The following is a 24,158-nucleotide window of genomic DNA, read 5'->3' as shown; positions in this document are numbered from 1 at the left end:
TACATTAACATATTGTAAAATGTAAAATATATAAATTTTTGTTATATATAAAAAGAAGATTAATTTATTTTCGCGAATCCTAATTTCTCTATGATTAAGGCGAGATTTTGATTCTTAATAATTTTTTTACTCTAATCTTTCTTCTTCGCAATTTATCGTACATTCTCACACTTTGCAACCATTACGTTATTATTTATAAGCCCATTGTTTTCCTTACAATTTGTTGCGATTTACGCGATTTGAGTTACAGGATGTCGATAAATCGCGACCTGTCTTCCGTTTGCGTGGTCCTATCGCGACCTTCGGTTCTATCTCTCCCTTGACGGAAGAAAAGAGGTTCCTCGCGCGCTGACGCGACGAGTCGCGGGAGAAAGTAAAGAGCGTCGAGGCGCCGGCGCTAGCTATTGATTCTCTCGGATACCGTGATTTCAAAAGTTACTATTCACCAGGACACACTGGGCCACCAGTAGTGAACCGCTCCTCGATCGCGGACAAGGTCCTCGCGCGTTTCTTCCTTTGGTCCCGGCAGGTCGGTAAGGATTTCGCCTCTTACGGTCTTCGCTCTCGGCGAACGATCGTGGGGAGAACGTCCTTCCCGGACGTTCCTCTCTTGCGAAGGATGTGTACATCCGAAGCTGTAGCTACATAAGCTGAGAAGAACAGAATTCGGGGTTACTGTGTCAATTACGGGTACAATAAAGAGGATATTCTCGGTGCGCGAGGGCGTTACATATGTAGACTCGTTTGATTGAATCGAGCATTCTTGTATATTGCAATGCAACTACGTTACATCTATTTGCGTAAAGATCGATCTTTTTCTTTCGCGAAGATGAGACAGATGTGTGTGTGTGTGTGTGTGTCGAAATATTGTTTAATACAATTCGCGTCTGTGAATGCGCGAGAATGTCAAAAGTAAAAATCAATTTCCGGTGAAGTTTTCGCAATCGATTTTGTTTTTGCACTTATATATATATTTCGCATTTTCGAGAGAGAGGGAGATAAACGCACTCACATAAGTGTGCCTATGCGAGGAGAACACGTGTGTACACTTAGGAGATGTATATGCACGCTTGATCGTGGCCGACACCTGTGTGAAAGGACGTGTACAACGATATAAATTGAATCTATTAAGATGTCACATAGGCAAACGAACAAATTTTGAATGATGAGAAATTGAAATTGACCAATCAAATAACGGGCTAAACTTGAACGCACGAGAACACGTGTTCTCGTAATCAAATGATCTCCTTCACACGTTCACACATTTAGTTTATTTAAGTTAAATTAATTTAAATGTTTAATTTAAACACACATGTGTTTTTTTTTTAATAAATAGATTCTTTTTTTATAATGTTTCTCTATTTAAAACAGTTTACTGATATCTTTTTGTTTGTAATGCAACAAACTGCTGGTTTTGGTATAGCTTCATCTGCCGTTCACATGTAATCACTCGTCATCCTTCAATCCTTCTCTCTTAACAGGATGGAGCTTCTAGGCCTTTTTGTTTGATCATTAAAAGAATCGGATTTTCGACGGATTAAAAACGAAAAGATATGGCGAACACGGCTCATCTCGTTCGCCGGCAAAGCTCCCGCGACCTGAAGCCACAGAAAAGCGTCGATAAGCTCGAGATGAAAGAGATGCGTGGTAGATTGGTGGTGGATAATCGTAAAAGCACCACCGCTGTTAATTACGGGGCTACTAACGCGGCTTTTGAAGACAGCAGTCCTAACAAGGTAGCACCTTTTGCGTATTTAAAAAATTTTTCTTCCCAATCTAGTTGGACGTTGCCAGTTTAGATTTTCTTGTAGAGCAAGATTGTAAACGGTCCGGGACCCGGTAACAACGACGGCAAGGCAATTTTTCGGCCGGAAGCGGGTGAAGATGAGCGCGAAAATTGGGACAGCAAGTTGACTTTCCTTCTGGCGACCGTTGGATACGCGGTGGGCCTTGGAAACGTATGGCGGTTTCCCTATTTAGCTCAGAAGAACGGCGGGGGTGCGTTTACCTTCGAATTTATATCTTACGTATAATTGATCACACGCGCAGTCGCAAGCTCAAATTACAATATTCGCAGGCGCATTTCTCATACCGTATTTCGTGATGTTGGCCATCGAGGGTATTCCTATATTTTACTTAGAATTAGCAATCGGTCAGAGACTGAGAAAAGGCGCTATCGGAGTGTGGAATCAGGTATATTGAAAAAAAAAAAAAAAAAAATACTCCTCAATCAGTAGAGTGAAAAGCGAGAATCTGACGAGTTTCTTATTTTTTTGAAAAGGTATCGCCGTACATGGGCGGTATCGGAATCAGCAGCGCCGTAGTTTCCTTCAACGTGGCTCTATATTACAATACTATTATCGCCTGGTGCCTATTTTACTTCGTTCAGGTAAAAACCGAATCGTCCGTTTCAATTGTATTTATATTATACATTTTTCTCTCCTTGCATCTCCTCGCGACGCTCACGGTAATCCAAATCTGTTTGAAGAGTTTTCAGTCGCAGCTACCTTGGGCGGAGTGTCCCAATAAGTACTTTCAAAATGGATCTTACGCGTCTGAACCCGAATGTTTGGTAACACTCTGAAGTTTACACTAATAATATATGACTAATTTTATTTTTATTGTCGTGTTCGCGCGCGCGTAGAACAATTTCCAGTTTAAAATCATAAACGGTCGATCAACAGGTCAGCAGCCCGACGCAATACTTCTGGTATCGTACCACCCTGATGATATCCAAGGACATTAACACGCCGGAAGTGTTCAACTGGAAGATTGCTCTGGCGCTGATCATCGCCTGGATTCTCGTCTACATGTGTATGATCAAAGGTATCGCATCCTCGGGCAAGGTACGATCGCTTCTTCATATACGAAACTTTAAAAATAATCGAGTAAGTCTCTTCAGATCGCACTTCTGATTTCTTCAGGTTGTATACGTGACCGCTACGTTTCCGTACATCGTACTCATAATTTTCTTCTTTCGAGGCGTAACGTTAAAGGGCATGTCGGACGGTCTGCGACATCTCTTCATGCCAAAAGTATATTATAACTTCTTTTTATTACGGTTATTAAATAAATAAATCTACAGAAAAAAAACAAAACTGTAAAAAATAAATAAACTAAATAGACAAAACTGTGCTCTAGTGGTGGACGTTGACCGATCCGGTAGTCTGGTTAGAGGCCGGAACGCAGATCTTTTTCTCCCTGGGCTTGGCTTTCGGCGGTCTGATAGCGTTTTCTTCGTACAATCCGGTTAATAATAACTGCTATCGCGACGCCATCATGGTCAGTTTCACGAACTGCTTCACATCCATGTTCGCGGGAATCGTTGTCTTTTCAATCATAGGTGAGCGACTTCTTCTTTTCTGCTCTACTGTTTCTATATTTTTCTCAGCTTTTTAATCCCGTTTGAACAGGATTCAAAGCCACCATGGTTTACGAACAATGCTTATCGGAAAGGAACAACACGCTGATGAGCATATTCGGCCATCCCGATAAGATACCGGAAAAAATACCGATTAGCGGCACTCTGCTAAATTTTACGGACGGCAATGGGACGCTGGACAATTTGATAATGCCGGAATTGCCCGAGTGCAATTTGGAAAAAGAGTTGGATAACGTGAGTGTGAAAGAGAGATTTTGTTTTTTTTCAGATTTTTTTCAGATTTTGCGCGCGTACAAATGGCGAAAGTAATAATCACGATAACGTTTATAGTCAGCATCGGGCACAGGTCTGGCGTTCATCATTTTCACCGAAGCGATCAACCAGTTCCCCGGCGCGCAATTCTGGTCGGTATTATTCTTTCTGATGCTGTTCACGTTGGGTATCGATTCCCAATTCGGTACGCTCGAGGGTGTCGTTACCAGCATCGTCGACATGAAGCTCTTCCCGAACTTGAGAAAAGAAATTCTGACAGGTTGAAAAGATTGCAGTGATAAATAGAACATTTCCCAGAAAGAAGTTGTGGGTTATCGAAAAATATACTTGATTTTTTTTATGTACGCACAGGAGCGATTTGTCTGGTGTGCTGCATAATCTCTATGGCCTTCGCTCATGGAGCTGGTAGTTACGTTTTCGTGCTGTTCGACAGCTTCAGTGGAAACTTCCCGTTACTCATAATCGCATTTTTCGAGTGTATAGCAGTGTCCTATGTTTACGGCTTGAAAAGGTATATAAATATATACCGGATAAAATTGATACGATAAAAAATACTCCTCAGAAATTCGAAGATATCGACAAGTTGGGACGCATTTCAGATTTGCTGACGACATTGAGTTGATGACCGGCAATCGGCCTGGTCTCTACTGGCTGATATGCTGGAAGTATCTCAGCCCATTGGCGATGCTGAGTATCCTGATTGCGTCCTTCGTTGAGATATTCTTCGAAGGAAGCGGTTATCCGGCTTGGGTAGCGAGTAAAGGCATCACGGAGAGACATGAATGGCCTATCTGGGCTATGGTTTTGATTGCGATTCTCATTCTCACCTCTGTTTTGTGGATACCGGCAGTTGCTATTTGCAGGTTGGCACTGACATTCAGTGAGAATATTTCATCATTTCTACAAGCGTTTATTTCATCTTCAAATGAATCTTTTTAGATACTTTGGAATTCTTATTATTGACGACAACGAAAAAGCTTGGTTCCCCGCGGCGGACTTGAAGGAGTTTCACGGAATTATGCCACACGAAGTAACAACGGCTGAGACATTGCTGTTTTGCATCAGAAGCGACGGTTCCGAAGGGCTGTGCTGTCCTACGGGCGGTTCCAGCGACGATGAGGACGAGGATCTCACCTAGGATCGATCTCGATCGCGACGCGCGTTTCCGTGGATTATCTCGACTCGAGAAATGCTCCACTTTATTCTATGACGACCACTCGCGACCGTACATTCTTGGTCAAAAGTGGCTGTTATCCGTTTTGGTGAACTCGGTCGAATCGTAGTAAACGCATCCGCGTGGTAGGATCTTATCTTATCTATTGTGTCAATTAACGTATAAAAGCTTCGGCGTCGTTAGGGGTCGTTTTCTTCACGGCGCAAAAAGACGGAGATACATTTTGTGAACTAGATTTATTTTATTTGTTTCTTCTCCTCCCTAACTTCAACAGTTATTAGTTGTTGGATACAAAGTTTCTTTTCAAAGTTTGAAACTTCTCTGATTAACAAATCTATATACATCAAGTGTATCTGCAAGTAACACTGATAAAGGAGCGAATTTTGAGAATGATCCTGAATGCATCTCCGTCTGAGAGATATAGTGCGTTTGCGACTTTGAGTTTCTTTTAAGTGACTTTATAAAATTAGCTTTCGAAGCTTCGCGGATACCAAAAACTATTACGCAATCGTCTGCACGAGCAATTTTCGAGCGAGCGGCATAATCGCGCGTCGCGTGGACGGAAACGAGAAATAGGGCGATCTTTTGCGGAAGGATCTCCCAATTATACAAGTTAATATGATGAAACATTTACTCTTTAGTGATTGCGATTACCGTCAGATTTAATAAGATTAGCGGTAGGAGCCGTCCAGTGGACTTGGGTGGATGTGCCCGAAATGTTTTAGATAGATAGCGTTGGATCAGAACATTCGGATCCTTAGATCCGCGAATATTTGATAATATATTCAATACTTCAAGACTCGACAGGTTTGTGGATCTGTTAACCGCACTATGAATAATTGAAAATTTAACAAAAGTATAAGATAACAAAGGTACTTAAAAGCGTACAAAACTCTGTAGAATCTAAGAATTTTCAAGAATATTAAAATATCTAAGTGTCCAAGGATGTGTCAGATCTAAGGATCCAGGAATTTACGGATGGATCGTGGATTACAATAACGTGTGACAATAATTTAGGCTAAAAAAAAATACGATAAAATTATTGACAATAAATAATCGGACTAAATTATGCTTGACAATAAACACTGACTGACGTCGCGGAATGCGACGTGCGAGAAACAAAGTTAGAGGAGACAAGATTGATTCGACAGAATTAAGTGTTTCTTTGAACGAAGAGGAGATTATCATCCTGGCCACGTAGGTTACTCAATTAATTAGTTTCTCGTAGGTCAATTATTATTCTGTTTCCAAGCCTGTTGCGCGTGTTCAACTTCGACCTGTGACATATAAATGCAAAATATTACATATATTATATATAAACATATATATACACACATACATATATATTATCAAAACTAGATGTATCAAAGTGAATGTATTGTTGTATTTGATCAGAGAAATCAGACAAAAATTCAGGTCGAAAATGAACATTGAAGATGTCTCTATATCTTCCATGTGAAACACATTCTTGTTCAAAACCTTTCTCTTTTGTGACAATACTCAGATGGCCTGATATATCTTCCGATGATACTTCGAAACTCAACTCTTTGCACTCTGAATACCTTTCCGTAAACGAAAACTGATCGATATTTATTTTATATGTCGACAATGTTATCATATCTCAAGATAGAAGAACTTCCTGCAGTAATACATACAGCAATACAAATACGAGCTTCTTGCTCCGCTAGATTTACAAATGTGATTTTATATAGACACACATATTATAAAACGAGATATTGCAGTGCAAAGAGTTAACGAGTTAATGACTAATCGGTTGTGGAGAGTATTCGCCTAAAACGTACAAATGTTAGTATCGACAATAAGTAGAATTTCGTTTTTTTTTTCGAGTTATTTACATATCAGTAAGCAAAAAACACACGTAACTGCGTTAGCAATCGAGTATAAATTAGTTAAGCAAATAAGTAAAAAAATTGAACAATGACAATATATAGATATCATCAAAATGATGAACAAAATTGATCATATCAGTTAATTGATGAGGGGAGACAAATCATATTTCGATATCATATCATTTGTTACAACGTATGTACTAGTTTTTTATCTCGTATACTCGCTCGTGAACCACAGAATTTATTGTTAACAAGTTATATAAATGCATTTTATCTTGATTTAGAAATTTATTTTTTTATCTATATTTTCTAGTGAATACTCTGTACATGTATAGTATAGTACTCTATACATGTATTCTTTTTGTGAACAATCCTCTATTTGACATATCTGAATTTTAAATGTTTTAAGACACAATTCGGATGTAATTAAATATATTGAAAAATAAAAAAAAACAATCTATAAAAAAAAAAAAAAGGATAGTAGTTCTCGTACGATCACAATGACTGCTGTAGTAAATTATTGAAGCTACATTGAGAGTGATCTACTTTATCAAACTTTTGTTAATCGTACACATTGTTGATGTAGCTTGCGCAATAACTGAAATAATTTACCGACTACGCGCGAACGGTAATTATATATATAATTACGTATATGATTGCGATACATATATACACTAATCTTGCGTATACGTAAAATTGTAAATATATATATATACACAAACATATATAAATATATTGTTGTCAGTTGAATGTTAAAATAAATACCTTGAGTGGATTCAAATCTCTTTACTATTAACACTAAAATCATAAATAATATTTTTATGAGAAATGAGACACAAGTCACAATTTTCTTGATAAAATAAATAATTTATTTTTATACTGAAAACAATAATCATATATACCACGCTATGTTATATGAGCGATTATCATAACAATTTGATTCGAGAAGTGATATATTAAAACTTTCAATTCACTTTTGAACTATCAACTAACCTTTTAATTTCATTCATTTATATGCAACCGCTTTTACAATACGAAGTTTCTATAAATTCTGTAAGTTAATATATTCGAATTTTAAGTGCGCAAATAACAAAATAACAAAAAACATCTTGATTAGTAAAAAATCAATTACATATATATATATATATAGCACTTATAGAAAATTAATCAGTTTTGTAAGTTTTTATTGTTACACTAAGTTTTATAGCTAGAATACTTACGTCCGAAAACTTCCATGACTTTTCAACATACGGTATGTTTCAGAGAAATATTTAACGGTAACAAAATACTTAATCCTTTACAAGTACATATATATCCTACTATTTTACAGCTTTGAGATTTCTTTTTTTTTCAGACATCTTTCTCTACAGCTTTTTTCGTATTCGCATTTTCCATTTTTGCCAAGAATCGTCTTAAACCTATATTGGCAGTAAACTACATTTCCCATATCAGTAATGTAAGGCCCACTCGTTTTCCTGTAAGAAAGTATCGACCACTTCCTTCATCGCCAAGTTCGGTATTAACTGATCCTGCGTTAAACGCACACGTGTAACCGGATCAAAATGGCCGACCCGTTGAAGATGCTCCTCGATATCTTTCCGCTCGTACGTGATCCCGCTGGGTGTGATTACCGGTTCCTGCAGAATCTCGAAGCTAATCTTGCCGCACAAGTAATCAGGCACTTCTCTTTTCTGTAAAACAATTTGTTTACGTAAAGAATAACGAACATGTGAAAAATAAATTCAGAGATTTCTTTTAAAAGTGAAGAGAAAGCAACGAGAAAACACACTCTTCTTCTCTCGTCGACTTTAGCAAAGAGATCGTTGAGATGTGATATACAGGTATCTCTCTTCTCCTCAATTTCTTCCTTTTTCCTAGCAAATTCCGTCGAGTTTGTTTCAGTGTCAGATTCCTTTTTTGTCATTTCCTGCTCCTGCAGAGCTTCCAAGTTATGTTTTGCATCATCTATGATCAGTTGGCTTAGATACGTTTGCAACTCGATATCTTGGGCGATCCTTTGTTCCTCTCTCACTTGAAATCGACGCTTACGAGCTTGTCGTAGTACACTAGTAATGTCGTCGCCATAATTCAGCTTCTGCTCCTTTGCCAAATCCACAGCTATGCCATACAAAATATAATATTCAAAAGAGAAGAACTTTATGTGACACAAGTATAATTCTTGTGAACAAATGATGTGACTACCTCTCTGCAAATGCTTCACAGCTTCATCAAACAGTTCCAATTCTAGCAGCGCAAGACCCAAGAAGAAGTGGCCTTTCATCAAACAAGGATCTATGTCCAAGGCACGTCTGCAGTCTTTGCATACAGATTCCCATTGCTTCAGCTTCAAATGACACAGCGCTCGATTCGTAAAATACAATGCTTGGTCTGGATTTTTTATCTGCAACAAAAATAACAAGTTACACTGTGTTACCAACTGTGTTTGTTTTTCTTTCGTTTGACGAGCTCGCAATAAATTCATTTGTCAAACAAATGTTCGAAGTGCAAACATGTAATTTATTTCACCTTAAATTCAAAATTTCTCTGTTCTTTTCAAAATTTAGTTCGAACTTCAAGCGCTAGAAACATCATGAGATTTGCCATATGTATAGATTACTGCAATGATTTACGAAATTTAAAACAAAAACTACTTTGCTGCGTAACAACATAAACAAATGTAAGGCACGTTGGATCCAACAAATTCGATTAGCGCGATGTGTTAGTTAAAGAAAAGCGTATCAACCCAACTTACGATCGCTTTCGTGTAGCAATTGGCTGCATCCTCGTATTTGTGCAGATTAAAGAGACGGTTCCCCTGTTCTTTGAGCTCTTTGTCGGACAGGTTCGCCGTCGAATACATCTTACTCATGGTGGCGGTTAATAATGTTTCCTCGCACTACATGCACAATATATTAATTGTTACCTTTAAAGCAACTTCGTACAAGTACGCGATCTCTCTCTCTCTCTCTCTCTCTCTCTGTTTCTCTTTGTTTTAACCTCAAACAAATAACCAATTTTTCATTTTTTTCTTTTATACTGCGACGCAAGGGTAAATGAAGGCAAACCAAGACAAAATGCGGTCGTCGAAGCTTGCACTCCGATGCGAACGTCATCTTGAGGATGGTTTGAGAGTTTTGTTTAATTTGACTAAACTAATACTGTTCTGTTATCCTGATCTGGAAGGTTACTTACACAAGATAACGTCAAAATAGTCGTCAAATAATTAGCGGATGCGCCGCAAGATGACAGTTTATGCATTACGAACATGAATTCGAACGGAATAAGAGCGATGTTTTCTGTAAATAGTGATATTTTATTACTAGCACAACACAGGCGCGCGCTACGCGCACGCTATTGTTATTTTTATTTAATTTATATTTATTTAATTTATATTTATACATACATTATATATATATATATATTAATTTATATTTATACATACATTATATATATATATATATATATATATATATATATACCGTAATCACGTCACCAAAGTCAGTAACACCGCCGCGGTCGCGCGGCCGAGGTCAGTGACTCCATCACAGTCGCGTGACCGAGGTCATTAACCCCGCCGCGGTCGCGCGACCGAGGTCAGTAACCTCCCCCCACCAAGGCCGCGCGGCCGAGGTCAGTGACCCTGCCAAGGCCGCGCGGGCGAGGTCAGTGACCCCGCCAAGGCCGCGCGGCCGAGGTCAATGACTCCGCCAAGGCCGCGCGGCGGAGGTCAGTGACATTACTCTGTAGTATGTATATAATACATATAATACAATATAAAGTATAATATTATAAATATATAATAAATTATATGTATCACATATGTATTATTTAATGTTATATATAATATAAATTACAGTCACGTTATTTTCACGTGTTGTTTTTCTACTCTTTCCTGTCACATGACTTTAGTTAAGTTTTTAATTTTCTCTACATATACGACGAACTGTCTCAAAATCGCTTTTTATTATTTACTCTCTCGATCTTACCAATTCGATTCGACTCGATCAACCAACCAACCAATCGGCAACGCGGAAAAGAGGCAACAATAGGTGCGATATATCTGATTATTTGCACACGCTTTTTCTGGTAAGCAAAAATAAATATTATTGTTAAATCTATTAAATAAAAATATTCACGTCGGATCTTGTGTTTACGACCGTCTCTGAATTCATGGGCTGGGAATACTGTGACCATAGAAACATTTTTATATTTAATCACCTAACTGCAGAACTTGTTAAATCATTTAAAAAATTTGTCAAAAAATGGAACAGAAAAAAAACAAAGCAAACTCTTTTTTCTTCTATATTTCTTTTTACGTTTTTATACGAGCTTGATACAATTTCTGCGCGTAAACGAATCGATATCATTGCAACATCGAAATAAATGTCAACGATAGAATTTAAAGACACCAAAGATATTTCATTTTTCTGTCCTCGCTCTCTTCCGAAGAAAGCGCCTTTGAATTTGCACGATTTTCTCATAATGGGATTCGCGTATCATAATACCGAACGCGATGCATCATACGAAGAGCGGTCTCGCGTCTATTCGACGCTCAATATCGCGTCTCAGGAACTCGGCGCCGTAATTTGTCAGCCATTCAGTTTGATAACAATATGGATCCGATACCTACGTAGTGGTTGTAGGGTGCGGAGACCGTGAGACTCGAAACTTCGTGGCGTTGGCCGGCCGGCTGGCTTAGAGGGAAAATTGTGACCTAGTTTACTTCATTCGTTTACTCGTTCTCTCGTTCGGAGCCGATTCCTTCGTATTCTTCCTCCGCGTCGCGGAGAAGCGACGGGAGAAAGTTGGCCAGAAGCGTTTCTCCCGGCTACGGTTTCTCGGTGACAAATTGAAATTAGAAGTAATCGCGTTAGCGAGTTGTTAACGAAACTCTCTCGCGAGGTTGATCGAATACCATCCGACTGTTCTTCTCCATCGGTTGAACGAAGGTCTATCGAAGGAGACGTCCGTTCGCCTCTTACATACGGAGAAATTCAGCTGGTGCAAGCGCGATCGCGCGCGGGAGCCGCAGGAACGGCCAAGATTTATTAGACATTCGAATTAGTTCACACGCTATTAATCCCGGATTGCACGACGACGACGACGACGACGGCGGCCTCGTTCATCCCTCTGAACTCGGTCTGGTCGTCATCGAGACCTAACCATTGACCGCGCCACGCCCTTGCCGTTTACGGTTCGTCTGGAGGCTATTAAGTGTGTCGATTCGGATTACAGCGGATTACAACGTGGATCAGATCCTCATCAATGTGTTGAAACAATTATTCCGGATCTTCCGCAAATACATATTCGAATCCGTTTGTGACACTCCGTTTAAGAACTAATTTCAAAAACACAAGCGGAAGACTTTGGCTAGTATTTTTGTAACATAAAATATACCGAGACAGTTGTTGTAGTATCGAAATAATGAATAAAACATTGTTCTAAGAACTCGTTCCAATTCTCGTTGATTGATTTGTTGATCAAGAAATTGATGTACAAACGCGAGTTAGATGCACGCGCAAAAACCCACGTCTTGCAAATTTACACATTCGCAAATCTCGACGTGTTCGCAGCTCGGCAGCAAGCTTATCCATTTGACCACCACGAGACGACGTATGGATGGTCGACACACGTGTTATTAAACGGTATGACGAGAAATTATGGTCGTTGGCGTCGCATGCGACAGAAATGACCCGTGGTGTGCACACGTCGAGCCAATGGCTCGGTCGAAAATCCTTGCGCGATTACGACAAAATTACTCAATCCGATGGTAATCTGGTGAATTACACGTCGAAGTAACGGTCCGCTAAAGAAGGTTTATATGCGGGGGGGGGGAGGTGCTTGACGGTTCGGAGTCGCGGGAGGCCTTTAAGAAGAACGAGGTATGCTTTGCGCTCACGCTATGGCGGGCACATAAATATCCCCCTTTGGCGAGCCACACATCCGCGAGACATCCGCGCGGCGCACGAGACGCACAAGGGGTTGCCCACATATAGGCGCGCTCGCTCGCGTTATGTATGCCGCCGTACACGGCGGACTATGCTGTATTATCATTTCTTACGGTCTCCAGACACGCCAAGCCAAAGCCAGGCCGAGCTCGATTTTCACCCGCGCGCATTTCCTAATGTCGGAATTTCGTATAAAGGGGTAGCCGCGCGCGCGCGGAGAAGAAGGAGGATTGGTAAGGGGCGGGGGATGCATGCGCGTTATTATTCGTACTCGGGCGCGAGTAACGTGCATGCACCATGCACTCTCCTAATGCGCGTTTCTCGTCGCACCTGGCGCGTGACGCCGCGGGGATTTCTTCTATTCTTGTTTGTCGTCGGAATCTCTCGAGAGAGAGTGTCGCTTTGAAAAAAAAAAAAAAAACTTGTAGCTTGTGGAAAGTTTTCAAGTTGATTTTTATCGCGAGTCTGAGCAAGTGATATTTCATTGATTTCGCAATTGCCGTTTCGACGAATCCGACTTTTTTATTTTTATTTTTGTTTACCATCGAAATCTTAGCCTCGATTGTTTACGCGATTATATCGCTCCGAACGAACTTGCGGTAGCAAGAACTTCTCCCAACGGAGCGTTTTTTTCTCGCGTAATTCACTTGTCGATATTTTATAATCAATTTACCGATGCGCGAAACTAATTTTATACTTCCGTTATTTGTTGATTATCGGTATCTCATCTTGGTCTTTATGCGATTATTACTCTGAACTTATCTATAAACAAATTTCAAATCAATCTCTTGTCGAAATTAAATAATCGTGTTTGACGTAGTTTGCTTGCGAAGAAATCAATTACACTGAGTGAGAAAGAGAAATAAAATTTAGTCTTTCGTCGGGAGAAGATCTGATAACATATCGATATTGGAATAGTCATGTCTACTTTTAGTTCCTTCTGTATTTCATATCAGAGAGAGAGAGAGAGAGAGAGAGCAATTTCTTAGAAATATATTTTATTAATAAAGCATCCTCCAGCAAAGTGATCGGCCAAGTCGATAAATTGAAGAAAATTGGACACGCCACGGGTCTTTTAGAAATGGACGCACGTGAATATAGATTTTCCTCTTCCTATATAAGCCGAGAAAAGGAATTGATATTCAAGACGGAAGGATGCACTCGCATCTCTCTTCGCGGAAGGAGCCGGGTATATACGCGCGCATCGCGTATATGTTGGGAATATTCTAATTTAATATCGAACCCGTCCGCTTTCGAAGCTTCAAGTGCCAATCGAGATTTCCTTACGACTCGCGAACGTTTCATATTCTATTAACTTTCCGCTCATCCATTTCTTTATACGTTTGTGTGTTTTTCTCTCTCTCTCTCTTTCTCCCTTTTTCTCTCTCTTCTTTTGTTTTTTATTAATATTTTTTTTTAACAGATCGACAACAGGGCAGTTTTAAATATTTTTTTAACGCCGGTTTTGTTCATCGATGATGTTCGTCGTAAGGCTTGCGTAACACGAACATGATTTTGTCATTAAGCGAGACACACCAAACGAGAACGAAAGAGGGAGTCATTCTCAAATTCCCATTCACGGCATAATATGCGATAAATAATTTAATTTACACCAGATGAATGCGTCCGACAGTCCCAAAGCTGATATATTAATCGGATTAGAGCAAATTGACGAAGCAGCGCACGGACAGATTGATTTCTACCGGTAATTGCTTTCACATCCCCCATGTAATTGAGATATAAGTTCGCAATTCGATGAACAAAATGCGCACGCGCGCTGCTGATTGAAATCGATGAAATCCTCAATAATTTTTTACGCAACATAGTTTACATCGCGAATTAAAATAACGTAACGCGCAAATGCAATTTTTTCCGTCCAAGAATATTGTTTAATATAAATTGTTGTAGTGTTTTAACCGACGATACGCAAAATTGTATTTGCGATTCTTCGTAATCGTCGTTAATATTGATCATTAATATTGATCATTAATATTGATTAAACTGTGCGCGCGTATTTAATATTATTTTTAAATATTAACAAATATTTATATTATCAGAGAGGAGAGATGTGCGCGCTTCGTTTTATTGCCATTTGAGGTTTGTTGTATAACAATTTCCTGTTTTGCCAGAGATATATCTGCAATTCGCGTAGCTGGATTTATAAAATCGCGCGGAGATAGACGGGAGTTACTCTCTCCGCTGTTGATTTGATATTTCAGTTTAATATCTGAATATACGTGCGCGCGCGCGCGCGCGCACGTCGGTTATGCCAGATCGGCGAGGGGATATCACAAGTGGACCGGAATATCAACAATCGTTTTCATCGGCGAATAGAAATATCTGCCGTATCCACATGCAACGGTATGGATTTATTCAATAGACAAGGGATATTTAATAGAACGATCAAAGCCATTCCGCTGCAAAGCTGACCGTGCTCTTTGATTGTTGCTCCAAAACGCATCGCTACACAGAGATTTCATCACGCGAAATAGAAAAATCGAACGATCTCTTTCCCCCTCCCTCTTCCCGAACATCCCCGGGGCTGACTATTACTCTTACGTTACTCTACATCGATGAAGTTGCGCACGTGCTGTTTTTCCTAAATAATTTGTAACCGCGCGTTACTACACTACGAACTACGAGAAAACGAGGGAGCTCGCGGAATTGCTAAACATGAAAATAAATTCCAACTTATATAACGGGAATATCGCATCGCGAGTTCGACGCAAAATAATATCACGATAAATCCGAGACAAAAATATCGAAGTACATCATATACGATCGATGTTTTATTTTTTTACCTGCTGATTTTATGATTTGTTATTTTATATTTAATATCTTTATCATTGACGACGAAGAGACAAATCGATGTGTTAGCGCGCGCGCGTATAAGAATAAGAACCTGTTTTTTGAAGGATTCTATTACGTGCGAGAAAATGTACACCGCTACGCTCTTACACACAGATAACGAATTTCGCTTGTCACGCTTGTCACGGCGCCGGGCTACTTACTCGACTTGTATAATTATTCGATACCGTCGTTGTCGACGACGGGAACTTAGCAATTCCAGAGGGAGCGCGCGTGTTGCAATGCCCGGGGTAAAATTTCTTGACGGTTCGAAGAGACGAGGGACGCTACTGAATATCAATGTGGAGGAGCTTGTCTCACCGGTCGCAGTCTGGAAGACCGGACCAATCGATTTCCCCGAGCGGGTTTCGGGGACAACGTACAGTTTTCTCTCACATTAAAGTGATGAGATTCGTGCTGTTTCATCCTCCATGTCGGATGTTGTTCATTCCTCTCGGATTCCCAAAATGTAACGTCACTTTTGGTGGATACGTTTACACGTCAGAACGTCATAAAACATGAAAAACAATCGATATCATATTTCCCAGGTTGATCCAGTTTCCAGGTAAAAGTGTATAAAAGTTTCACAACTTTTATAAACGATTTTTATAAATAACATCACATTTATGTATGGTACACATATGTGTGAAATAAACTTAAAATGTGTGTGTATGTATGGTAACACATAGAGTGAATAAAATGCTAATTAAAAAATAAACGTTAATAAAAACGCTTGAATTACAAATTGCAATACAGCCGATAAAAATACATCGTAAATAAGTAGAATGCATATAAAAAAAAGAATAGAATGCGTATAAAAAACTAACAAACAGTAAAAAAATATACTCGGATATGCGCGTGTGTGGCAATGTTGTTGAGAAATTCTACTTGAGAGATAATATTCTAAAGGTAATTAAATCGAGATATATGTGAAATTAATTAAAAATCGATAATCGCGTCGTCATATAGCAGACGAACGAACAGCTTAAACCGCCTGTACGCATTTGTGCGCAATTCGGGCCACATTTCGTGGCTGTTTAAATCACATCGAAATTTCTCCGCGTTATTCGACGAAGAAGAGCGGAAGCATCGTCGACGGCAGCACGGTTAACGCGCTCGTGCAAATAGCGCGCGCGAGCATCAATTTCATCGCAGCTTCGCGCGAAAATATTTGCTCCAGCAACAGCGCGAGACTGTTAAAAACAGGAGCCGGTCCATGCAAACAATGGTGTAGCGCGATATTACGCCGATGTTTTTTCTTCATCGCAGCCGCGCGCGAAAACGTTGAATCAGTGCGAGCGGAACATTTGCTTAATGTAGAGCCGCTTGCCGCAGAGAGTAATCGCCGCCGGCCGATGTTAACGGTGGCCGTCTGTGTATGTATGTGTGTGTTGCGATAAAACTGCGAATGGAATCACAATTCTCCTGTTTCTCATCGCTTTCATCTTTTTTCAGATTTTTCAATGTTTGAATATGTCCGTGCATTTCCTGTTCGTGCAATGTATCTGGATGAAAGATACTCTCTAGTTTGTATTATTGATAAGATAAGACTCGCGAAGTGAAGAAAGAGCAACGATAGGTACATATGAAAAAAAGATGTGTACTAATGTTGAATCAGAAATTAACTTAATGTTTGATTAAAATTTAATATTAAACGCACATTGATGGATGTATTTCTTGAAGCATCAATAATCTACTAACATAAAGCAATGTACAATATAATAAATGTCACTTTGGATGTACATCAATATGTGTAGTTTTAATTTTTTATAATCTACTAGAAAAATTTTACATATGTTTTTTAAATTGTGTGTCGTGAAACATAACAAAAAAAAAAATAAATAAATAATAGTTTGTATCGATTTCCCGAGATATGTGTTATTCATACGTAGATAACTTTGTTTTCTCATTTTAACTTCGTCAAAAACTATGAATATTGATTCATATGATAGTTCACTAATAATATTTTTGACCAGAACAACGGCTTGTATATATGTATATAAGTTATTTAAAAACTTCAATTTTTAAAAACGTCGTCTGAATTTCTTAAAAGTGAAATGTTGAAGAATTTTGTGAATATATGATTACTCTCACGTCACGAAAATGCAAATATTGATTTTGCACTATCTAACTTTGATAATGTCACTTACGTTCTATTAGAACGTCTAAAATTCGGAGTCATTTATTTCGTTAATTTATTCAGGCTTAACAAACTCGTTCATATATTCAATAAAAGTATTGTAGCGTACATGAAGTATATAAAAGTGTATAAAAATACTATAGTGTGTACGTGAAAGTAACGTAACGTTTTTTTATTTATCTGTTTTTAAAATTTAACTGTCTTTTCTTCAGTAAAATATGCAGATGATAAATTTGGGGTGAACATTTTGTCAGTGTGGAACGAATCTGAAATGAAGAACAATTTTTAACGAGTCAAGGCCGTTGTACATGTGACGATGATATCTTTCTTTTCGCAATACACATCGTCATAAATTTCATAGTATAATCCGTATTTGATTTAGGCTACATAATGTATGTATGTCTTGATGTTACACAAGCAGAATGACTGGTTTAAGCGCAAATATAGGAGGCAGAACGTTCCCGTGGCATCTTAGTTCAGCAAGATCGCGGAATCGTTTCTGATTAGAGCTCCGGGTAAGAAAGAACTCCACCGAGATGAGAAAACACAACGACGCCGAGAAAGGAAAATACACAACGCCGGAGGGCTCGAAGACCTGGGAGTACCTGGCCGCCTTCAGTTGTAAGAGCAATCTCGCAAGAACAAAAAAATCAACGCGATAGTTTTGTTGCGACGTTTCGATCATTATTTCCCCGCGAGTCGTCGCACGATCAATCGAATATCACGATTACGTGATGCAATTTTCTTTGAAATCTATCTAGGTTCGATCATGGCAATGTGCATCGGCGCGATAGTAGGCTGGAGCTCGCCGAGTCTCGTGAAGCTGATGGAACCGGACTCGCCGATCCAGGTCACCACCTCCGATCTTTCCACGTTGGTGGCCCTGGTCCCACTCGGCAAAATTTGCGGACCGCTCATCAACCGGTTCATTGTCGACAGAACTGGCCGGAAAAACGCCGTACTAGTCGGTGGCGCGTCGTCGATTGTCTGCTGGGGTCTGACTACGATCGCGACCAACATTTGGGTACGACCAAGATATTTGTAAAAATTATTAAAATTTTACAAAACCAATTAATTCTTCGCGTTAAAATTTAGTGGATAAAATAACTGCGCGTAACTTTGCAAATTTGTTTCCGAAGGTCCTTTTCGTGGCGAGAGTGATGGGCGGTCTGTGCCTTGGTGTGCATCTGAGCGTATCGACGATTTACATAGGCGAAATTGCGTCACCAAGCACGCGAGGCGCCGCAGGATCGTCGTTCCCGATCATGCTGAACGTCGGTCTTCTTCTAATATACATCATCGCGCCTTTCCTCTCGATATCAATGAACGCGGTCGTCTGGCTGACCATTTCCGTCGGTTTCGTGGTGATTTTCTGGTTCATGCCAGAATCGCCATACTTCTTGGTCATGAAGGGCAGAGTGGACGAGGCGGAGGCGGCGTTGGAAAAGCTGCGCAGCAAGACGGACGTTTCGGAGGAACTGCAAGTGATCGTTGAGGCGGTGTCCAATAACGAGAAGGAGCAGAAGAGAGGTGGCGTCAAAGAGCTGTTGACCGTGCGCGCCAACCGTCGGGCCTTTATCATTCTCAACCTCATGTCGTTCACTAAGTTCATCGGCGGTCTCTTCTTGACCCTCACCTACGGTCAGCTTGTGTTCAAGTCGGCGCAGCTGCAAACATTGTCCGAGCACACGGTCAACATCGCGATCGGCGCGGTGTCGTTGATCAGCTCGATAATCATCTCTTTCTTGGTCGACAGGCTGGGTCGCAGGCCGCTGATACTCTTCTCCGGCATCGTCGCCGCGATGTCGAATCTCGCGATCGCCCTTTTCTTCTACGCGAAGGATTATCTGAAAATGGACGTGTCCGCGTACTCGATCGTGCCGGTGATAGCGGCGGTGATGCTGGTATTTGCCTTCAACTGCGGCTTGTTGCCTATGCAACTGGTCCTGTCGTCCGAGATCTTCGCCACCGAAGTCAAGGCGTTGGCTAACTGTCTCGTGACAATTATAAACGGTGTTCTTACCATGATAGTGGCTAAGATTTATCTTCTGGTGGTCGTCACTTGGGGCTACGGCTTCTCGATACCTTATTTCGGGTTCTTCATGGTTGTGACGATGTGCACTATCGGGGTCCTCCGTCTCCTGCCGGAAACGAAAGGCAAGACCTTTGTGCAGATACAAAAGGAGCTGAACGATTGAAACGGCCCGAAGAGGAGCGAAGAACGACGCGTTTCCGGAGATCAGGAGACTACCTCTATTGGATTCCGCGGGAGAGCATATTGCCAATCGTAAATTACGCGTCTTAAAGAAAGATAATTCGCGCGCGCTGGCATAAGAGATCGTCGAGGAAAATCTCGGTCGTCGAACACGCTCGATCGACGTGAAAAAAAAAAAAAAAAAGAAAATTGAAGGTCGAAAAAGGTTGTCCTTTAGAATGCATGAGCGAACAAATTGTAGGGCAACAGTCGTCGGAACGTTTGCACGCGAACGTTTGATGCACGTTACGTTTTTACGCGTTTGCCGTGTCACGAGAATTCGAAGAAAAGTAGACGTCATATCGATTCTCTCCTCGTCGACAGACTGCGAGTATCGTTTGCGCGTCTCTCTCGAGCCGTGAAATAATAAACCTTGCCGATGCAACGACGTCGAGTAACAGCAAAAGTAGAACGACGGCGATCAAGATGCGACCTGTGTGTTGCTCTAAACCGGTCTCATAAAAATCGTACATTTCGTACCTTGACAAGTGCGATCTCGCGATAGCGAAAATCTCTCTGTACCTCGGGACAGTTTTGATGAATCGTCCGGTTAACTCCGTACGCGTATCGCGTGCCGGAGATCGATTCGCGGAGAGAAAAAATACGTTCAAACATCACGTGTGCGCTTAGAACTTAAAAACACAGAAACGCAGAAATGAATGGAGAGATAAGCGATAAGATCGAACAATCGCGAGTTTATCGGCGTTTGCGTGAATAACTGCGTGAATGACGATTAAATTATTCAATGTGCGAGTAATACAAGCAGAAGAACGACTGATAGTATGTTTCAATGTATATTTATTTATTTTACGTACGTACTACAGTCTGATTGGAAATATAATAAATCAAGTAATTTTGCGACACTCTTTTTTGATTCACAATTAGTGAATGATGTTTATTTATCCACTTTCTAGAAATTCTTTTTACCAATCAGTAAATCGAGATTTATGACAATTGATAAAAGACTTTTATAAACGGACTTTTATAAACGAGGCGAGGCTGATTTCGCTCGGTTTAGATTGAATTGTTCTTCGAGAAACGAGATAAAAAGAGTTTTGCCGTTACTTAGACGAAAATCAATCATTGCGGTTCTTTTCGCTATCGACGTATCGAAAAAAAGCCCATTAGGTGTTTAATGCCTCTACCTACGCGGAAGAAGGAAGTGTTAGAAGGAAACAGAAGGAAAAGATAGAGAGAGAGAGAGAGAGAGAAAGGAAGCGCGAACGGAAAATTGCACGAGCAGAGGAGAACCCTTGCGGAACGCCGGAAGAGGAAAGTTTCTCGCTCTCTTAATATCTGAGAATCACTATTCAGTCTTACAGAAATTGCTATTGGCAGAACCATTAGAGGCTGGAATTAGTTTCGCGTTTTCCGGATATCTGGCGGCCGCGTGGGAACGCGCCGCGTAACGGCCGCCGCCACGGCTCACTTATCTTACTTCCATACCTCGCATTAATACTTTCCGCCAACTCCATTTGCCCGTATTTTGGAGAGAGCCTGTTTTCAAAAACTGTGAATCTCCGATGCGCACTCGGCGCGCCGCGATCGATCTCTCTGCGCTGCTGTTCTGTTCAAACTCGGCGAAAAGCGCGAAGATAATGCGCATAGAAAATATTGAAAACGCTATTGCACGCAGTTGTAATTCACACAGCGTGTATAAAATGTGACGTTCGATTAAAATACTCGAATCTTTTTCAGAAAGTAAATGCGTGCAAAATTCAATGTGAATTATGACAATCGCGCGATTTCTCCGATTGTCTCCAAAGTGACAAATTATTTACGTAAAGTTGACATTTCATCTTCGGATCTTCACTTTCTCTCCGAACTGTTCTACAGAACGCATCTCGGAATTTGCAAAAAAATTGCACAGAAAATGAAATTTACGCAGATCGTGCGAGCGAACGCTATATTCTGTCTATTATCCTTGCTCAAGTTCCGGTCATCAGAGACTCCTTGGTAATTCTAGCGCAAATCGGTGGCGCGACAAGCAGCCATCGTGAACGCGCATCCTGGTTGGACAAACACAGATATCCAGCGTACGCGCAGCCTATGCACGTCACCAAACTAGCCTCCCTCCCCCAACCAACACGAGTGCCGTGTCTGCATTCGGGAAACGACAGAGCCCCCGATACGCTGTACATACAATTGTATCATCAAGGTAAACACACGGACGATAGCCGTCGCCACGCATACACCCGCGCGCAAACACCGTTCCGCAAACAGCCTCGTGGCGTCATGAAAGCGTCGATACTCCGCATAATACGGTGCATCCCTCCGCTTTAGCGACGCGCTTCCTCGGGGGACAATCTTTTTACCCTCCGTCTCCGGATTCCGCAACTCGATTGCGACCGAGTTTTACGTTGTAAGATTGTTAAGGGGATAAGAGTCATTCGTTGCGGATCGAAAGAGGCGGTGACGACGACGACGACGACGACGGAAGGACAACATCCTACTGAGTGTCGGAGAATTTCACCGTCTCGCGATGAAAGTCATCTCCGGAGATAGATCGGAGGACCTTGTTAGCCACGTCGTCCGCTCCGGGCGTTCGTTCTTGCGCTCTCGCCGTTTACGTCCGATATAAAAATAAGGAACATTAAATACTTCATTCGGCGGCGGAAGATCATTCCCGAAGTGATTTCACTCCGCTGACGTTTACGACGAGTCTAAAATAAGAACGAGTAAAAATCGATTACGCTTCTTCGCGTGTGAGGGCGGAGAGAAAATATAATTTTACAAAAAGAAGAAAAAGAAAGAGAGAGAGAGAGAGAGTTTTGATGAAGTCGCGACGCGCTCAACACAGCTTCCGTCGACACCGTCGCTACAACTTTCTTCATCTGTTTCCACAAAGCCTCTCGGCAGAGACTTCTGTAAAAAGTTTCTTCTCGAACCGAGCAAAATAATAATAATAATAATAAAAATAATCACGTACATTTAATTAATACGCGATAGTCATGTAAAATCTCTGCAACAATAAAAAAACTTCCGCGCTGTCAAATGTGTATGAGAACATAAAGTGAATTGTACTCGCGACTTCTCCGCGCGACAATCGTAAAAAAGAGCGGGCGAGATTAAAACGGTTGTCATGTTACAGCGGAAATCTTGCGCGGAGGCATTTTTAATCGTGTGTGCAATGTGTATACGATTAAAAATAACACATTTATTCAAAACGTGCTCTGCGTGCTTTCGGGGTCTGGCGCAAATTGTGCGCATTAAAATAATTATGTGACACTGTGGGCAACGGGAAACGTCGCGTGCGCGCGCGCGCGCGCGCAATTCACTCACAATCTAATTACCGATTGTATTACTTGTTATTATGCAATTGTCGGGGACGAGGGCGCACAAGCGCGCGCGCGCGCATCATCGAGTTTCACTTTTGTCAGCGATACTAATTGGAAAGTCTCTCTATGCGTTTCCTCCCTCCCGCAATCTCGTGTCCTTTATGCGCATTAAATTTCCCGGTTACGAGACTCTCGATGCGCGCTGTCTGGCGTCGAGCGGCCTCTGCGCTTGTTAAAACGCTACTGCGGTTGTAAGTAAAGCGCGAAAGCAATTAGTTCCCATTTGCAATTTGCAGCGTTGTTTGATTTAGCTCGCAGCGCTGCCGCGCGCGCGCAGCGCAATGATGGTGTGCGATCCTTAAGCGCGCGTGCTTAAGCACACAGGTGACACCTGAATTAAATACTCTGGATCGGAGCGCATACGCGTGTGTATGCCGAGCGCCCGCCGCCGCCGCCGTTCGAGCACGTTCGGTGAATTAAGAACCACCAGCGAATGAAACAATTAGAAGACGCTGACACAAGTGCGCAGCGAAGCGCTTTATTCGGTCGAATGTGAGAGTACGCATAACTCACGTCTCTTCTTTCACTTTTATCTTCGTTTGTTCAGTGTGTGCTTAGAAGACGAGGTCATACGGAAATGAAGGTATTTGCGTGTTGTTGAAGAAGTACGTCTCGTTTGCTTGAATTCAATTTCATCGAACAGACGATACGTAATAATAGCACAAAAGTAAAAAGTACTTTATTTTATTTTTCAATTCCAAATTTATTGTTTAATAAATTGTGTTTAAAAACTGTTGTGTTGTAAAACAGTTACTTTGGACGTCGATACAATCGCGCCAAGTAAAATCAATATTTCGATTTGCCTTCGTACGACCGATATCAGCCAAACGATCGCGTTTATCAGCGATAACGTCGAAAGCGATTACATTGATACAATGCGGCCATTTCGCCATCATCTTAGGCCGATCATTTTTCATTATCCCACGTCTATTAATCACGACCCGTTGATTGA

At 40.9% G+C, this 24,158-nt stretch overlaps 3 protein-coding genes across 5 annotated transcripts; 2 read left to right on the top strand and 1 right to left on the bottom strand.

The window, feature by feature from the left end:
- Positions 1 to 456: 456 nt before the first annotated feature.
- On the top strand, positions 457 to 6,765 carry LOC109852347 (sodium-dependent neutral amino acid transporter B(0)AT3). 3 transcript variants are annotated; one of them, XM_020423429.1, is made up of 14 exons: positions 457 to 533; positions 1,482 to 1,736; positions 1,812 to 1,998; positions 2,078 to 2,193; positions 2,282 to 2,389; positions 2,489 to 2,572; positions 2,685 to 2,846; positions 2,925 to 3,035; positions 3,142 to 3,343; positions 3,414 to 3,616; positions 3,713 to 3,914; positions 4,007 to 4,166; positions 4,255 to 4,518; positions 4,595 to 6,765. In XM_020423429.1, the coding sequence occupies exons 2-14, from the start codon at positions 1,554 to 1,556 to the stop codon at positions 4,791 to 4,793; spliced, it is 2,181 nt and encodes a 726-aa protein (XP_020279018.1). In that variant the 5' UTR covers positions 457 to 533; positions 1,482 to 1,553; the 3' UTR covers positions 4,794 to 6,765. The 3 variants fall into 3 exon arrangements, with proteins under 3 accessions (XP_020279018.1, XP_020279020.1, XP_020279019.1); XM_020423431.1 differs by having other exon boundaries at positions 480 to 529; XM_020423430.1 differs by having other exon boundaries at positions 482 to 690.
- A 784-nt stretch (positions 6,766 to 7,549) lies between these two features.
- On the bottom strand, positions 7,550 to 9,740 carry LOC109852342 (E3 ubiquitin-protein ligase CHIP). Its single transcript, XM_020423417.1, has 4 exons — positions 9,432 to 9,740; positions 8,882 to 9,080; positions 8,469 to 8,797; positions 7,550 to 8,370 (listed from the first exon to the last, which is right to left on the bottom strand). Exons 1-4 carry the CDS (start codon positions 9,546 to 9,548, stop codon positions 8,128 to 8,130), a joined length of 888 nt encoding a protein of 295 aa, XP_020279006.1. The 5' UTR covers positions 9,549 to 9,740; the 3' UTR covers positions 7,550 to 8,127.
- An 8,281-nt stretch (positions 9,741 to 18,021) lies between these two features.
- Positions 18,022 to 20,729, top strand: LOC109852367 (facilitated trehalose transporter Tret1-like). The gene is made up of 3 exons (XM_020423462.1): positions 18,022 to 18,235; positions 18,376 to 18,638; positions 18,754 to 20,729. The coding sequence occupies exons 1-3, from the start codon at positions 18,151 to 18,153 to the stop codon at positions 19,810 to 19,812; spliced, it is 1,407 nt and encodes a 468-aa protein (XP_020279051.1). The 5' UTR covers positions 18,022 to 18,150; the 3' UTR covers positions 19,813 to 20,729.
- Positions 20,730 to 24,158: the final 3,429 nt, after the last annotated feature.

Source organism: Pseudomyrmex gracilis, unplaced genomic scaffold (assembly GCF_002006095.1).
Source record: "Pseudomyrmex gracilis isolate BER0280 unplaced genomic scaffold, ASM200609v1 scaffold_28, whole genome shotgun sequence".
In the NCBI taxonomy this organism is placed as follows: Eukaryota; Metazoa; Arthropoda; class Insecta; order Hymenoptera; family Formicidae; genus Pseudomyrmex; species Pseudomyrmex gracilis.
The sequence above is the reverse complement of the archived record's forward strand: the minus strand, read 5'-3'. Positions and strand labels throughout refer to the sequence as shown.

Bases quoted from the DNA above. Each gene is read 5' to 3' on its own strand.
- LOC109852342 (XM_020423417.1), bottom strand. From the start codon at position 9,548: ATGAGTAAGATGTATTCGACGGCGAACCTGTCCGACAAAGAGCTCAAA. The intron at 9,081-9,431 runs GTAAGTTGGGTT...TTTTTGTTGCAG, and splicing joins ATTGCTACACGAAAGCGATC to ATAAAAAATCCAGACCAAGC. The intron at 8,371-8,468 runs GTGTGTTTTCTC...ATTGTTTTACAG, and splicing joins AAGTCGACGAGAGAAGAAGA to AAAAGAGAAGTGCCTGATTA.
- LOC109852367 (XM_020423462.1), top strand. From the start codon at position 18,151: ATGAGAAAACACAACGACGCCGAGAAAGGAAAATACACAACGCCGGAG. The intron at 18,236-18,375 runs GTAAGAGCAATC...AAATCTATCTAG, and splicing joins GTACCTGGCCGCCTTCAGTT to GTTCGATCATGGCAATGTGC. The intron at 18,639-18,753 runs GTACGACCAAGA...TTGTTTCCGAAG, and splicing joins CGATCGCGACCAACATTTGG to GTCCTTTTCGTGGCGAGAGT.
- LOC109852347 (XM_020423429.1), top strand. From the start codon at position 1,554: ATGGCGAACACGGCTCATCTCGTTCGCCGGCAAAGCTCCCGCGACCTG. The intron at 3,036-3,141 runs GTATATTATAAC...ACTGTGCTCTAG, and splicing joins GACATCTCTTCATGCCAAAA to TGGTGGACGTTGACCGATCC. The intron at 3,915-4,006 runs GTTGAAAAGATT...ATGTACGCACAG, and splicing joins GAGAAAAGAAATTCTGACAG to GAGCGATTTGTCTGGTGTGC.